The sequence below is a fragment of the Drepanopeziza brunnea genome (genome assembly GCF_022702325.1).
Source record: "Drepanopeziza brunnea f. sp. 'multigermtubi' strain 214-2 chromosome Unknown ctg11, whole genome shotgun sequence".
NCBI lineage: Eukaryota > Fungi > Ascomycota > Leotiomycetes > Helotiales > Drepanopezizaceae > Drepanopeziza > Drepanopeziza brunnea.
The window spans coordinates 1,467,912-1,484,927 of record NW_027094074.1 but is presented as its reverse complement, the minus strand read 5'-3'; the positions used below and the strand labels follow the sequence as shown (position 1 = coordinate 1,484,927).

The following is a 17,016-nucleotide window of genomic DNA, read 5'->3' as shown; positions in this document are numbered from 1 at the left end:
ATCAGCAGAGCACAACATCCTGAGACTTCAGGCAATATGCTGTACTCGGATTTTACGATTTTGTCTAGCAATATGGATCTCAATTCTACCTTGTCTTTCCCATTGCACTTGCTGTATATTTTATGATTTCTCGCAGCGAGAAGAAAGACCTGTGTGATATTTCTGTTTGTCCAAGTCATCTCTGTCTAATTCGCACGTGGGCATTCAATCTGACTATATCAGGATCATGGTTCTGGAATAAAACTACCGGAGTCAGAACATGATTGCATATAAGTAAGAAAGAGTGAAAACGGTGACATACCTTGAAGGCAGATGGGGGGGCATTTAAATGGTCCTCTGACCCTATCGTTAAGCAGACGGTCATTAGACCGATTAAAATAAGTATTGATTTTTGCTCAGGAACAGCTTCGCTAGTAGACCGTCCTATTAAAAGAGGCCGTTCCGTGGCCGTGCCGTGGCCGTCCCATGGCCGTTTCGAGAGGCTACGATTCTCTACCCGTACGAGGTGCTTCCTACGAACCTTCAGCTTTCTCTTGCGGCAGAGAGTTTGGAAAGCCGAAATTGAATTATCGATATGCGGCGACTCCTCGAAGAGAATTTCACTTACCGGCGGTTCTGAACCTCCCTCCCTCGACTACCACGTCGACTACGAGTTATACCTGACGGGCATACCGACCGAAAAGACCAAAAGAATTTGCGATAAAAAGGAAACGCATATAAAGGATAAGACAAGAAGAGCTTAGTTTGATTGACCGGAAATACGGTATTGCGCCTTCGATAAGATGGCTTTGCAAATACACCGGCTTTATATAAAGGCTACGAATGTGAGCCGTTGTAGCTTTACGATAAGAGAAAAAAGATGTTTGTACTTACACGGATCGAGGCCGTCCGTAAAGCTGTACTTATTCAATAGTTATTAAGAGATGTGAGAATGCTGGACTGAAGGAATAGAGGGATCGGGGTTAGTAGCATGTGCAGCCTTAGCACTACTACCTACTACTACGTACTACCACTTCCCACTAACCTAGAATAGCTTCCTCTTCTTAGACTTAACAACACCAACGAATACTACAGAATAGCATTCGTGTCAGGTCTCAACCCAGTGTGCACACCCTATGCGATACCAACAAGAGACAACTTAATGCAAATCCTTTGGAATGCTTTAAGAGACTTATAGGAAATCTGCGATATTACGGGATCAAAAGATCCGAGTAGATCTTTTCCTTAACGTGGTTTTTACTCTCGATTGAGTAGTACTTTGTATATAATTCTTTTACTTAGCACGCCGCCGTACCTCATGGGAGGTCCCCAAGGTCCAAGCATTGCGTTTTGGATACCCATCCGACGTAAATCAATACACCAACAATGATAAGGCAAGCTGTCGGCTGCTCTTTATCACGTACTACCGTACTTCTTAGTTGTATATACACCGTACATTGGTGTACGGAATGAGTCCATGGCTTGCAAAATCGAACTTCCACCTTTACGCTGGTGTAGGCTTATAAACGTCTATCAATCCTGCAAATTGTATAAAATAGCTGAGGGAAGCTCTCGTACGACCGAATTTTTCGCTTCCGAATATATAAACCGAATATCTCTTTATAATTTACAAACTGCGCCTCTTTCTTTTTTTCTTAATACTTTCAATTGCTCTACTCAATCAGCTTACGGCAATCTGCTTTATACGTTATAAGCGCACGCCTCTTTTGCTAGCTAGGTCTTTCAAACGACTATTACGAAGATATACATACTCGGATCGGTACGACATTATGAAGAAAGATGAAATACGTAGCTAAGACGCTTTAAAAAGACTTTAAATCTGCAGGCGTAATAAAGGAAGAGACGTTTTATCTCGCGATCTCGACGTCGATAAAGCGAAAGAGAAAAAGGAATTAAAATAAGGAGTTGTTGTTATTGTTGTATTTATCAACGTCGGGTGGATATCCAAAACGCAATGCTTGGACCTTGGGGACCTCATATAAGGTACGCCGACGTGCTAAGTAAAGGAGTTATATATAAAGTACTATCTGATCGAAAGTAAAAACCACGTCAGGAAAAAGCTCTCGTTTAAATAACTGAACACTATATGAGCCTCTTAAAAGTAATTCATAGTGCTGTGCGTCGAGTTTTCTTTTGATAAATGTCAAATACCGTACGTATGGCGTTACGAGCGGCCTCGATCCGTACAATACAAACATCGTTCTCTTTCGTTATAAAGCTAAAAAAAAGCTCGCGTTCGTACCGTAGCCCTTGGATAAAGCCGATGTGTTTGCAGAACGCTCTTTCGAAAGCGCAATACCGTGTTTTCATTTAATCGAATTAAGCCCTTCTTATTCTATCTCTTACATCCGTTCCCTTTTTATCGCAAATCCTTTAAATCTTTTCAATCAGTATGCCCGTTAAGTATAAATCTTAATCGGCGTGATATTCGAGAAGAAAGAGGAAGGAGGTTCGGAACTTCGGCTCTCTAAACTCTATGTCTTTCTCTTCACCGCAAAAGGAAAAAAAGAAAAGAGCTGAAGGTCGTAAGCGGCACCTCGTACATGTAAAGAATCGTAGCCCCCCTTAAAACAAGGAGAACTCGTCGAAAAGGTACTTGAAGGATTTTCGAATTGGTACTACGTATATGCGCTGAAGCTTATTCAAGCAAATCTATGTTCGACTTAATCGAAAAAAAAGGCTCGATACCTTTTTTCGGACTTATTAAAGGAAAGCTCTGCTAAGGTTACTTGGGATCGAAAAAAGGATATTGAAGTTTGGATTTTAATTAAGGTTGACTTTCATTTCGTACTATCTACGTAGTATCTCGCTCGTAAAAAGACGACTCAGCTACATCCAACATCTCAAGACGGAAGCGAGTATTTTCCACGCCATATTTATAAGGAATTTTAGACGCGTATAGAATGTCTTCGGTTATCATAAACGTAAGAATATTAGGCAACCGAATATCTTATATAGTTTCTTTTAAGTATATATTGGCATATAGAAATGTGTTAGCACTGCAAATGAGCGTGAAAGGTACCGGTATTCATTTCGGCTGCTCGAAGCTGAAGATGAGTCATGTCAATCGGCTATTTTTTTGTCGCCGTTGTCCGTCCTTATCGCGCACGACTTGCTATGGACTCATTTACACCAATCTATACGCAGTACGGTGCTGATCGACGGTTTCGCCTCCCCCAATATACGCCCCACCTTTTAAGGGGTTCCGACAATTAGTGCTTTAGTGCTACGATTCAGATCACACATAATCTTGACGACGAATGGGTCCACTGACCGTTTCAAAAGTCAAGGACCTTCCTTAAAGAGACGGTCCGTGGACCTTCCAAATAACCCTTTACCTGCTTCTAAAGTAGTTAGCAACCTCCTCCGCACAACCCGCACTCCTTACGCGATGCTGTATTGTACTGTTTCATATTAAAAGCGGTGTCGTACTTGACTTACCCTTCTAAGTAGGTAGGTGGCCTATAATTTCCTATTCCTTGAACATATACTACGTACGTCGAGCAGCAGCAATGGCAGAATGACTTGCTATCTATCTGTATGAGCTTTTGCCAAACTACTATGTATATTCGCCAAGCGAAGGCGGGTGATTTACGTACGTAGTACGTACCGCATAAACCCTCCGAAGTGGCGCGCGGGGCTGCTAATAAGGGTAGGGCAACCAGGACCTTTAAAGCGGAGATTTAGACCTCTAGGGCATCCTCAGGTGGTAACACTTAGGCCTATACCGTGGTACGTAGCCCTTTGCGCAATTAGCGCACCGATCAGTTAAGCAATAAAGATTATACTACTATACGGTAGTACGGTAGTACGGTAGTACGGTAGTACGTTGCAGGCGTAATTGTTACACCCTTGAGGGTAGAGTAACCAGGGGTTTTAATATGAAAATTCAAACTTTAGAGGCTCCCTCAAGGATGTAATAATTACGCCTGTACCGTGGGTATATTATTAGCAGCTCCGCACGCTACTCTGTCGAGTTTATGCGGTACTTGAAAAATACTACGTATATGGCGTAACTATTTATAAGATAGTTTTGGTTTATTTATTTGAAGTTCGATTTTGTATCAGTCAAGTTAAAAAATATTAGGTTTGCTACCGCATAAACTCTATACAGTGACGCGCGGGCTGCTAATAATAGTATATAATCTTTGTTTCATTGATGATCAGTGCGTTGACTGCCCAAAAAGCTGCTACGTACGTACGTAGTAGTAGGTAGTACTTCGCAGGCGTGATTGTTATACCCTTGACGCTAGGGTAACCAGGGGGTTTAAAATGGAAATTTTATACTTTTGAGACACCCTCAGGCTGTATCAATTCGGGGGGGAGTGGTCATTGCCCTAGACACGTAGTTAATTGTACGTAATTTAGAAAGGGAAAATAGTAAGGGAAGTGTGGAAAGGTGGTGGGCAGCCCTCGGTCCCCGGAATCGCCCTAGGTAAGCTTCAAACCTTCAAAAGAATCTAGATCAATTGGTCTGCGGCAAACGGTAGATCTGTATCGGCTCCTAACACGCATATAAAGTCTCCCGCGTTCTGCAAACTTCTCTCATTCGAAATCATCATCTTCATCAGTCTCAGCTCTCAATTCATCAACTTCAATAATCAGAATACGATATATCAGTACTTTTCGCACTACCACAATGGTTTCTATCAAATATTTTCTTGCCGTGGCTTTGTAAGTCGCTTATTTAATTCAATTTTCTCATTTTGATGTGTCTAGCTAGAGCTGACCTTTGTATTGCTTTAGTATCTCCGCGGTAAGCGCACGACCACAAGGACTAGCAGGTCCAAAGGCGTGTACTTGTGGGGACCAGGACCAGACTGAAGACCTTTGCGGCCAAATCCCTATGGCATCTTTCAAGGACGGAAAGGTAAGTGACTATCAGACTGAATACAGTCTCTTCAAGCCCTTGAATTATGCGGCGTAATAAAAATGCTAATACTTATTATTCTGAAGTGCAACACTCCTCACGAACCGGCTACCATCTCTTTCATGCAGACTTGCAAATTAAGCGGAATGTGTGCCTGATGTTCTATTGTTTTTTTATCTTGCTTGTCCTTGACATACATCACACTCGTTTGTTATCCGCCGAAGAGGGGCCGCGCTCTTTGTAGATAGAAACTCTTCTCCGGAGAAGAATATTATCTATAAAAGATCCCAACTTCATATCTATCATTTCTTTATGTATCACAACAGTATCTCACTTATTAGCAGATGCACAACATCCTAAGAATCGAGGCAAGATGCCGTGTTCGGATTTTAGTATGTGGTACAGCGATAGGGATATCAATTTTATAGTAAGTTGACATAAATAGCATATAGCTTACGTAATCCCCCAAGCGAGCTTGAGTATACTCTCACCAATTGAGAGCGATTGAAAGTAGTTTGAAGAGTTTCAGAAATGCTTCTTTGTTTGAATTTTTTGAAGTTGAAAACAATAAAATATTTCTACCCTTCAATTGTCAATACCTTTAGCTGCCACTACCATACTTAAAGCAACCTTTATACGTAGTATCCCCTCAACTCTAGGCCCATAAAGCATAGAGCGGTGGTTTCTTAATGGCTCAAAGCCTTGTCAACTCCACTGTATAGGCTAAATACTGGCTCGAAGATACTTTTCAAAGCTGAATCTTTATAAGTTGATTGATTTAAGCCCTGGTAAGATCCTCTGCGAAATTATACTTTCGACGTTTACTCTCCCCCCCCATGAATAAATGTCGGACCCAGTTTAGGCCTATACGTAGTAAATCATAGAGGGATGGTTTCTTAATGGCTCAAAGCCTTGTCAACTCCACTGTATAGGCTAAATACTGGCTCAAAGATACTTTTCAAAGCTGAATCCTTATAAGTTGATTGGTTCAAGCCCTGGTAAGATCCCTTGCGAAATTATATTTATTCATGGGGGGGGGGGGAGAGTATTCATGAGGGAGAGTAACGTTGATTAAGTGCATCCATTTAAGCTTAAGCTACCTTAAAGGCAGGTAGGGGGTTATTTAAACCGTCAGCTGACAATCTGATGACGGTCTCTTTGAAAGACGATTCCAAGAGGTTAGCATAGTTAGTAGATCACCTTAGGCCGATACTTAAGATAAAATAGAATCTGAAAACAAACGATTTAAATTATTTAAATCGTAGCTCAAATGGAATTATTTTAATCGATTAAACCGTCTTTTATAAAAGCTTCTTTTCGTTAAAAGATTATTATTGAAATAAAATCTTTTTGATCGATTAAATCGTCGTTTATAGAGGTCGGTCTTTTTCCAAAAAGACCGTTTCCGAGCGCTTTAAGACCATTTTACGACCGTCCCATGGCCGTCCCCGAACCTGAAACCGCCCCTAAAAACGTAGATTAGAAAGCAAATAATCTGATATCTTTTACTACTGATTACTAGTCTTATCTCTATTACACCATCCCTTTACTACCTTAAAGGGCCTTTACTACCTTAAAGGGGAATGCAGGAGCATTTAGACGGTCAGCTGATCGTCCGATAACCATCTCTTTTAAGGACGATTTTAATAAGTTGGCATGGCTGGTAGATCACCCTAGGCCTATACTTAAGATTGAATAGAATTTGAAAATAAACGATTTAAATTATTTAAATCGTAGCTAAAATAAAACTATTTTATTCGATTAAATGGTTCTTTTTAAATACTCGTCTTTTCGTATAAAAACCGTCTTAAGACCGTCTTCGAGCATTTTAAGACCGTCTCATAGCCGTCCCATGGCCGTCCCTGAGCTTAAAACCGTCCTTAGGAACGTGAATTAGTAAGCAAATAACCTTTTAATTACTTGCTAGTCTACCCTTTACTACATGAACCATTTACTACACCCCCTCCTCATACCTTAAAGGCAGGTAGGGGGTCATTTGAGCGGTCCTCTGACCCTCTTTTATAAAAGACGATTATTGGACCGTTTAAAATCAGTACTAGTTACAAATCAAGAATAGTTCACCTTTTTGATCGTCCCCGAGCTTGGGACCGTCCTACGGCCGTCCCATGGCCGTCCCCGTCTATATTTTTAAAACAGGCTTACTAATAAGCTCGTTTTAAAAAATTGAAATAGTTCGATAACTATTTCAAATAAGATATAGTTGTAAATAAAAACCATTTCTTAAATGGAATCGTTTTAGTAATAATTTAATAAATTCGATGCCAAGATATTTCTCGGTATCGCTGCCACGGCTTATATATCAACGCTTTAAAATTTTTTTAATCGGAATCGATCGAATGAGCAAAAGTTTACCCGCGCATGTTATTGCTTGTATCACTTGCTAAGAGGATGGGGGGGGGGGGGGGGGGGGGGGGGGGGGGGGGGGGGGGGGGGAGTTAAGGGGAGACTGCTATGCAATTGAAAGAAAATACAAATTATTTGCTTACTAATTTACGTTTTCGGGGACGGTTTCAAGTTCGGGGACGGCCTTGGGACGGCCTTGGGACGGCCACAAGACGGTCTTAAAACGGTCTTTTTATAAAAAGACCGACTTTTATAAACGACTATATAATTGATTAAAACCGTCTTATTTTAGTAATAATCTTTTCACGAAAAGACGAGCTCTTATAAAAAACGATTCAATCGATTGAAATAGTTTTATTTTAGCTACGATTTAAATAATTTAAATCGTTTGTTTTCAGATTCTATTTAATTTAAAGTATCGGCTTAGGGTGATCCACTAGCTATGCCAACCTCTTGGAATCGTCTTTTAAAGAGACCGTCATCGGATTATCAGCTGACGGTTTAAATAACCCCCTACCTGCCTTTAAGGTACTTCTACACTCCCTCTCAATAAAGGATGTAAAGGCGGTCGTTGCAGGCGGGTTAACTTCCGCTAAATCGATCGATTTCGATTATAAAAAAATTAAAGCGTTGATATATAAGCCGTGGCAGCGATACCGAGATATATCTTAGCGTCGAACTTCTTAAATTATTATTAAAACAATTTTATTTAAAAGATAATTTTTATCTATAATTATATTTTCTTTAAAACGGTCATCGAACTATTTTAATTTTTTAAAACGAGCTTACTAATAAGCCTGTTTTAGAAATATAAACGGAGACGGCTATAAGACGGCCACAAAACGGTCTCTTTCAATAGGACGGTCTTCTCGATAAACTATTTTTGAAAAGAGCTTAGTACTGAATTTAAGCGGTCCAATGGCCGTCTCTTATAGAAGAGGATCAGAGGACAATTGAAATGGCCCCCTACCACCCTTTAAGGTACACCACCCTGAACATGGCCATTGAAAGTGCACGGCGCAGGCGAACTTTTGCTAAATCTATCGATTTCGATTATAAATACTTTAAAGCGTTAATATATACGCCGTAGTAACGATACCGAGAAATATCTCAGCATTGAACTTATTGAATTATTATTAAAACGATTCTATTTGAGAAATGATTTTTATTTACAATTATATCTTTTTGAAAATAGTTATCGAACTATTTTAATTTTTTAAAACGAGCTTATTGATAAGCCTGTTTTAAAAATATAGACGGGGGCGGCTGTAAGACGGTCTTAAGCTTGGGGACGATCAAAAAGGCGAATTATTCTTGATTTGTAACTAGTACTGATTTTACTATGTCGCAGGCGTAAGTATTACCCCTCGAGGGTAGGGAAAACAGGGGGTTTAAAGTGGAAACTAAACTTTTAAGGCACCCTCGAGGGGTAATACTTAGGCCTGTACTGTGGTAAATGGTCCAATAACCGTCTTTTATAAAAGAGGGTCAGAGGACCGCTCAAATGACCCCCTACCTGCCTTCAAGGTATCGAGGAACATCAAAAACTTGACTAATTGCTTATTCATAACGAAAAAGGGAATCTTGCGAATGTAACGAGCTAGATTTGCGCGTAATCTACTTTTTGCGATTGAAATTTACGATTATGAACTCTTTTCCTTTTTAATACTTGATTAGTAGCTATAGCTAATTAAAAATAATCAATAACAAAAAGAAAAATGCTCGAAAACCAGCTTGCTGCATCGCTTTAAAAGAGGCTAATACTATAAATTGAATGCTCGAAAAGTAGCTGATTGCATCGCGCGGAAAAGGGCTATTCTATAAGAAAAAGACTATATAAAATATTCAAGAGATAGCTAGCTGCATCGCGCTAAAAGAAGCTATTATTATAGATTATATAGCTACGAGTATTACACCGCGAAGTCCGGAAAACTTACCCCGGAGCTTGCGGAGGGCCGTAAGTTTTAGCTTGCGGCCCGGCTGAAGCGTCACATTTTCTTTACATCCTTTTAAAGCGTATTTCTTGTAGAAAATCGATGTAGCGTTAATGCGGAAGGCAGCCTCACACCACGACCGGGCGAAGCAAGCCGCCAGGGTCAAGACCTTGTTCGTTACTATCTCATTTGCCGTAATCCTTTGAGATGTGCTTTTCGGGTGTTGAGGGCGTATTTCGAGGGGGGCGAGCTTCGACTATTAAAGAGGACTCGTAAGAAGTCGCTAACAGAATTATATCCGTATTCGGTTTATCAATTGACATTTAAGAGGTGTAGTGGTTAACGCGATTAATAATAAGGTTGCGACGTTGAATCGTGATCCGAGAAGCACGAATAAGCGGGGTATACTTCGTCCGTACTCACGGGCCATAGTCATGGCTCTGTTACAGTACCGGTAGTAGGTAGTACTAGAAGTATCTCGAGGGGTAATGAAGCCTGTACCATGGTGCTTCGTACTACGTATATTAGGAATTTGCCGCTCGTTACCATGCGCCATATTTTCGGCTAATCAAGTGCATTTCCTTAGAATCCTCGATTGCATTTTTACCTGAACCCACAAGCTCGCTTTGATTATTTGGCGTTTTGTAGATCGTTGCTAAGACCGTAAATCCGTAAACTGTTTAGAGTTGAATCACGTGAAATATAATCACTTGACTTGGAGCTGCGTTGATTAAGTGCAGTCGTCAAAGCTGAAGCTACGCAGGAACACGAATAACTTGATTAATAGGTGACTAACGTTAGGAAGATTGCAAGTTTATTTTACGAGTATCAATACTAGCCAGCTCTATCTGTTTGAAATCTTCGGTCACTTTTCGGTTTGTACAAGTATACAACGCAGTCACGGATTCTTCCCCTCTCGAATACTTGACAAATAGCTCGTTAACGCTAGGTCGGGACAATTTTCAAATAAATACTCATTAGGCAACCGATGAGTATCGCGAAGTCCGGAAAACTTACCTCTACCTGAATAAAAGACGAAAAGTATATATCTACTAGGGGGTGACCAGGGGGCTGTCACCCTAACGCTGGGGAAGCAGTTCCTCAAGAATTCATGATTTCTTTATATAATTCGTAGTAAAATGGATTTCGAGCAATGATTTATGCACAAGGAGGACTTACAAAATACTAGAAAATCAATATATAAGTTATTTTGCTACATTTAATAAGCGGTCAGCTATACGGTCAAAATATGATTTCACCAAATGGGTCCGTCTTTTGTTTAGGGGGAGGTAGTAAGCTCGCGAAAGGCCGTACAAGTAAGCTTTAGTTTGCGGTCGGGCCGAAGCTTAGAATTTTATTTCACATTTTCTTTATACTGTACAGTACAACTCAATTTTACTTATTTCTTACATAAAATATAGCGTTGATGTTAAAAGCCTCGGAAAGCAGCCTTACACCGCGAACGTTGCGAAGCGAAATCCCCGGAGCTTGCGGAAGAGCCCCAGGGAATATACTACGCAGTACCTCGTCTTCCTCATAGTACCAGTACCGGTACTTGTTGTACTATATTTCGATTGCTCGCAGCGGGATGAATGAATTGTGTGAGGTTTTAATTTATCCAAGCCATATCTGTCTAGTTCGCATGTAGGCATTGGATCTGACTACCTATATCTGGATCATGTTTCGGAAATAATACTACCTAAGTCAGGAATTATATAAAAAGTAACAGAGAAGGAAAACGGTGGCATAGTCAGCAACCTCCACCGCATAGCCCATACGGTACTCCCTACGCTATGTTTTGCTGTGCCTTACTATCACCCCCTTAGGAGTACATGTCGGACCCAGTTTAGCTCCATAAGTCGTAGAACAGTGATTTCTGAATGGCTTGAAGCCGTGTCAACTCCATTGCACAGACTAGATACTGGCTCAGAGATAGTTTCTAAGGCTGAGTGAATCCTTATACTAGTATGTTGATCGGTTTGAGACCTCGTAATAGTGGAACTTGACGTCGCAACTTTAAGGAGCCTTGAAGATCCCTTTCAAAATTATACTTTCGACATGTACTACGTATTCATACGGGAGTACCGTGATAGGGGTAAATGCGGAGCCGTACCTCCGTAGCTTAACCTTCGTAGGTAGATGGCCTATAGATTCTCTTAAAAGTGTCGTGCAAAGCTGCGAGGGGCGGCCACCCCGGGAATGATCATCGAGCATATACTTAGCTGCACCATTGGCAGAATGACTTGCTATTTATATGAGCTTTTTCCAGAGCCTCCTTGCCAAGCGAAAGCGGGTGATATACCCACGGTACAGGCGTAATTGTTACCCCTTGAGGGTGCCCCAAAAGTTTAGTTTCCATGATAAGCCCCCTGGTTACCCTACCCTCAGGGTGTAATACTTACGCCTGGGACGTAGTTCGAACTGCTTGAAAAGTATACGACGTATTCATTCTTAACATAGTCTTGTTCCTTTATTTGAGGTTGATGTTACGTCAGTCAAGCCAGGCGAGGTTTTGCGATGTTTGGTTTCACCAGCTACCAACACGAGTATAAAGGCCTTCTTGTTCCGCGAAAGACTTTCGTTCTTCAAACTATCACTTGCATCCGTTCCAATCTTTAGCTTATCCAACTTCAACAATCAAAATCTGATTTATCAATCCTCTTCGCATTGCCAAAATGGTGTCTGTTAAATCTTTGATCATGGCCCTTTTGTAAGTAGCTTATCCAGTCCAACTTCATCAGTTTGATATGGCTAGATGGCTAACTTGTATATTGCTTTAGTATCTCTGCAGTCAGCGCACAAGGGCAATCGTGTACCTGCGGAGATTCGTCCACTACCCAAGCCTTGTGCGGCACCATCTCCACCGCATCCTTCAACTCGGTAGCAGGAAGGGTAAGTCACTACCAGACTGAACAAAGTCTTCTCAACCCTTTCAATCATACCTCATGCACGATATAAATGCTAATACATATCATTCTGAAGTGCAATCTTCCAACCATTAACGCCGCCAATACTTTCCGTCAAAACTGCAAAGCCACCGCAACATGCCTGGCAGCATAAGCGTCTCTCGGCAGAACATTCAGAGGTCATTTCTGGTGTTCAATCCACTCTGCATCGTCTGCTTGTAAAGGCATACACCACACTCATTTATTTACCGCCGAATTAGTTGCAAACAATGAAAACAATTTCCTGGCGAGAATCTCAACTTCATGTCTATCGTTTCTATTACACCGTCCAAGGCTTCATCTCCAGGGAGCTCTTGTCCCACTTGTGCACAGTACCCGTCCCTACGTTGTAGTTATTATAATTCTCAGTTCCTGCTCTGATAACTGCCCTTCTGAATGTTATATTGATTCTTCCCCCGTCTTCGGCGTTCTTTCCTGTCCTCTTCGGTATGGAATGCAGCCAATCTAGGGTCAAGACGTCAGCCATTGCCCTATCTGCTGCAATATACATTTTGATAGTCACCTAGATTATTGGGGGCGTACTTGCTTGGGTCTTTCCTCTCATCAAAACCATATCCCCACTGCCCAGCGGTAGTTTTATAAGCTTCGTCTCTGGTGGCGGTGGTGAATTTTCATTTGGAGCAATAGGCTTGTGCTTCATGAGGAAGTCTCGCTTAGCTCCTAACGAGAATGAGGCAATCGCGGGCAGAGGCCCAAGGAACTTCTCATCATCAGAATGATACGATATGCTGTCCGACCCCGAAGCGTAGTAGTTCACGAGGCAGAAGTTGAACTTGCATCCTGTGGCAGCTTCAGTCGAAAGCCGGAGGTCATCTAAGCACTTTGGGATTGGTCGCGGTGGGTATCTGGCGTAATTTTTGTCTTTCGAAGCTGGGCATCCGGTTTTAGCGTCTACCACTTGGCCGTCATTATCGAACCTTGAAGTCTCGTCCAGGCCAAAGACTGTAGTATATCTAGACTTTGTTATTCGGGGTAATCTGAGACCAGGAGCGCAATCACAAGCAAACCTCGGTGTGTTGATCTGAGTCTCGATTCCTCCACGCTTCATTTTGTACTGGACTCGGTAAAATGGCAGCTCTGACCGCAGAAACAGGAACAATTGCTTTCCAAGATGCTTGGGAATATAAGGTTGAAAGTAGAGGAGGTCGAGATCCGCTTGATCATTCATTGGCTTGCCGGTTGTGGAAGGGAGGCAGGACAGCTCTGCTGCAATTGAAGCCTGGAAGTGAGGGATAGGGAACGGATAGGTTACATGACGGGAGTACTCAATCTTCTCATCATCAGATATGCACAGAAAATGATCACTGTCCATGATTTACTAACCGATTTTGAATCGCTGCTGAATTGCTCTTTTTTACTGGGACAACTTCCGTCTTCTGATACCTTGATTTTTTTCTGAGGAGGCTTGAAAAACGCGTCAAGCGTACGCTTCTTTGTAGATTCGGCCATGGTACCATCTCAGTCTGGAACAATTAGATTTGAGAACGCGCTCAGAGTCAGTCTCAACACCACGTGACTCGTTATGACATCACGAGATACCACTTGCCTAGCTTGGGAAAGGTGTAGCCTTGCCCGGGCCACAGCCCTGCGATGCAAACCGCAAAAAATATTATTCCGCCTGAACAATACTCATCTTTGCAAACAGCATAATTTTTATATGAAGCTATGGAAGTCAGTCCATCTGTCCAATGTTCAGGGGGTAAATACTGATAAAGAACTCAAAGGGCGCAAAATTAGCAGCTTCTGTGAACGCAATGTCCATATTCCGACCCCCTATCGTCCGCTCAGCGAGCGCAGCTCTCGACCGCGCCCTCTTCTCAAAGACGATACCTATGGCCGCAGCCCGAGTCGCGAGTCTCAAGAACCTATCGTGCTACCGCCAGAAACTGGAGAAGAGCAAGGAGTTGATGCAGCTCGAACGGGTCATGAATGTGCGGCCAGATCCAGATCCAAGTTTGGCTGAGAAGGGAGGGAAGTGCTTGCTCTTGAAGCCAGAGATTAAACCCGAAGGTACACTTGGATTGAGCCTGAAAACAGTGGCCAGTTTCTGACCCAGAAACAGATCCTACAACCTGGAGCGCGGTTCTACAAGAAGCTGTCGAGAAGGACGATATTGGGATCATTCCGTATAATTTGAAGCTGGACTACAGTTACTGGACATACCGTATGTACGTTGACAGCGCGCCGTTCCAGCTGGATATCATGCTGAACTTGACAGATGATGTTATGACTTCTTTATTGCCCGAAGATGCGCAAGGAGAAATACCTGTTGGATTTGCAATCGTTGGACATATTGGTAAGAGCTACACTGGCCGAGAGAAGCCGATCCGTGTTAATAAATGAACTACAGCACATCTCAACCTCCGGGATGAATACCTACCATACAAAAAAGTTATAGCCGAAGTACTGGTAGACAAGAATCCGCAAATCCGAACCGTGATCAACAAAGTCGACGATGTGGGAACACACTCCGTGTTCAGAACATTTGAGTATGAAGTCCTTACCGGACCAGATGATATGAACGTCGAGCTGAGCGAAGGCGACTGCATATTCAAATTCGACTACTCAAAAGTCTATTGGAACAGTAGGCTTCAGACCGAACACAAAAGACTTGTGGATTCCTTCCAGCCTGGAGAGGTTGTGTGCGATGTGATGGCGGGTGTTGGGCCTTTTGCTATCCCAGCAGGGAAGAAAGGGGTCTTCGTTTGGGCAAATGATCTGAACCCGAACAGTTACGCGAGTATGAAGGAAGCGGTTGTCAAGAATAAGGGACGTCCCTTTTTTTTTTTTCTATGCCCCTTGCTCTCTCAGATGACGATTTACGGAATATCACGATGGGACATGAGATATCGCCGTTGACAAACGCTTACATACCACAAGGCGCATATATATCGCCTTTGAGAAGGCGCTATATGCTGATGAAACCTCTCTTCGCTCACACACACATATTACTTCACTCGCCTCTATCGCAATACTAACGTGCCCCAGGTCCAAAACTTTGTGCGCCCTTACTGCGAAGACGGCCACACATTCATCCACAAGGCTGCCGACGACCTTCTCCACCTCACCGCGACTAATCAAAACACCGTCTCTGTACGGTCCAAGGCCAAACGTCCCCGTGGCGCCGCCCCACTCGTTCCAGCTCCCTCGCCCACCCTCGTCACCATACCTCCGACCATAAGTCACTTCGTGATGAACCTACCCGCCACAGCCATCGACTTCGTCGGCTCCTTCAACGGGCTGTATCACTCGCACGAAAAACTCTTTACTCCGTACACCGATGTCAAATTGCCCATGGTGCACGTGCATTGCTTTTCTACGAAGAGTGATGACAATGTCAGGGAGACGATGGAAATTTGTGAGCGGATCAGCACGAGGCTGGACTGGGAGATCAAGCCGGGAGACGAGGAGCTGGTGGTTCATGAGGTGAGGGACGTGGCGCCGAAGAAGAGGATGTTCTGTGCGACGTTCCGCTTACCGGCCGAGGTTGCGTTTCGGGAGAGGAGGGTGTTGTCGTAGGTCGGAAAGTGGCGTGGGGATGGGAAGGTGTGTAGGTAGGTAGGTATGCAACAAACATGCTTCTGGATCCCTCGACTTGGATGGCAGCCGATTCTGCCCGTCACTTGGTGTACGGTGAACATTTCAAGAGAAGCTCTCTCCTAACCATCCGTGCCTCCGACTGAATACGCCGGGCCCAGAAGTGTGCACCTAGATTGGAAGTGGAAGTGGAAGTCTATGTTTGATGGACTGGTTGAGAAACTGGTACCACATCTCGGCGTAACCAATATCCGAACCTTATACTTACTTGCTTAGTACGTAGTACCGGTAAGTAGCGAGAGAGCCTTCACACTCACTCACATGATGACATCAGCCCAGCCACCCAGACGCCGAGTCGAATCCTCAGCAGCTGCTTGTACTTACAGTAGTGGTACCGTAGGTAGTAGGTAGTAAGTAGTACTTCTACGGATGTCCGTAGACGCTCCGTAGATCTCTACGTCTCTTCCGGCTTCCGCAAGTCTCACATAAGCGCCAGGCACATGAAACCCATCCGATAGGAGCCTGGAGCCTCGCACCTACAGCAGCGCTTATGCTGACGCTGATGCTGATGCTGATGCTGATGCTGATGCTGATGCCGATGCTGATGCTGTATCCTAAGCAGGAGACATCTCCGGCTCGGAGATGAAGATGAAAGTGCAAAGCAGGTTGCGGGATATTACTCGTGACTCTCTTCACCAAGGCCCCTCAAGGCCCCTTGTCCCGCCTCCCGTCCCGATCCCGGCTGTCCTTGGAAGCAGGCCATCGCCTACGGCACGGTACGGTACACTCACTGTACCTCACTGTACGCTTGATCTTTCTCTTTGATTGAGACTCTGTGAGGAAGAGGAGGGGAAAGGTCTGACCGATTTTGATGAAGGATGATGGTTATGGTTCCATGCCCATCAGAGACACGGGAACGGGGGAAAAAGGGAGTCAGTCAGTCTCCTCTCACGCCCTCCGCCTCGTCGACCTGAGTCTCGTCTGACCCGTCCGTCACCTGAGGGCCGCGCTTACCAAGAGGGGGCCGCGACCTATGAACCTATGATTGGAGAAGAAATGCAGGTGAGGGAGAGAAGGGCAATGCAGCAGCCAACCAAGACGCGTACGCGTTTATTGTTGTTGTGACCTGCATTGGTCGATGCGGCACCTTTTTCCTTGCCCTTGCCCTTGCCCTTGCCCTTGCCCGTGCCCGATGCCGACGCCCTTGCCGTTGCCGTTGCCGTTGCCGTTGCCGTTGCCGTCCACCTTGAGCCGCGGGAGGAGTGCGCTCGGTTGGTGAAAAGAAGCAAAGTAGCAAAGGGGGAAAATTGAACAAGAGGAAGAGGAAAGAAAAAAGGAGCAAAAA

At 43.6% G+C, this 17,016-nt stretch overlaps 5 protein-coding genes across 5 annotated transcripts; 3 read left to right on the top strand and 2 right to left on the bottom strand.

The window, feature by feature from the left end:
* Positions 1-213: 213 nt before the first annotated feature.
* L3040_006537 (uncharacterized protein) lies at positions 214-1,323 on the bottom strand (the record flags this gene model as incomplete). Its single annotated transcript, XM_066154150.1, has 7 exons — positions 214-243; positions 302-336; positions 503-512; positions 608-634; positions 763-816; positions 874-896; positions 1,278-1,323. 7 exons carry the CDS (start codon positions 1,321-1,323, stop codon positions 214-216), a joined length of 225 nt encoding a protein of 74 aa, XP_066011132.1.
* A 3,316-nt stretch (positions 1,324-4,639) lies between these two features.
* L3040_006536 (uncharacterized protein) lies at positions 4,640-5,028 on the top strand (the record flags this gene model as incomplete). Its single annotated transcript, XM_007290110.1, has 3 exons — positions 4,640-4,674; positions 4,747-4,870; positions 4,957-5,028. The coding sequence occupies 3 exons, from the start codon at positions 4,640-4,642 to the stop codon at positions 5,026-5,028; spliced, it is 231 nt and encodes a 76-aa protein (XP_007290172.1).
* A 6,815-nt stretch (positions 5,029-11,843) lies between these two features.
* On the top strand, positions 11,844-12,228 carry L3040_006535 (uncharacterized protein; the record flags this gene model as incomplete). Its single annotated transcript, XM_007290109.1, has 3 exons — positions 11,844-11,878; positions 11,949-12,060; positions 12,151-12,228. 3 exons carry the CDS (start codon positions 11,844-11,846, stop codon positions 12,226-12,228), a joined length of 225 nt encoding a protein of 74 aa, XP_007290171.1.
* A 165-nt stretch (positions 12,229-12,393) lies between these two features.
* On the bottom strand, positions 12,394-13,583 carry L3040_006534 (uncharacterized protein; the record flags this gene model as incomplete). The annotated part of the gene is made up of 4 exons (XM_007290108.1): positions 12,394-12,578; positions 12,657-13,087; positions 13,142-13,404; positions 13,458-13,583. 4 exons carry the CDS (start codon positions 13,581-13,583, stop codon positions 12,394-12,396), a joined length of 1,005 nt encoding a protein of 334 aa, XP_007290170.1.
* Positions 13,584-13,799: 216 nt separating this feature from the next.
* On the top strand, positions 13,800-15,653 carry L3040_006533 (uncharacterized protein; the record flags this gene model as incomplete). Its single annotated transcript, XM_066154148.1, has 6 exons — positions 13,800-13,805; positions 13,859-14,144; positions 14,197-14,298; positions 14,353-14,430; positions 14,485-14,888; positions 15,123-15,653. 6 exons carry the CDS (start codon positions 13,800-13,802, stop codon positions 15,651-15,653), a joined length of 1,407 nt encoding a protein of 468 aa, XP_066011131.1.
* Positions 15,654-17,016: the final 1,363 nt, after the last annotated feature.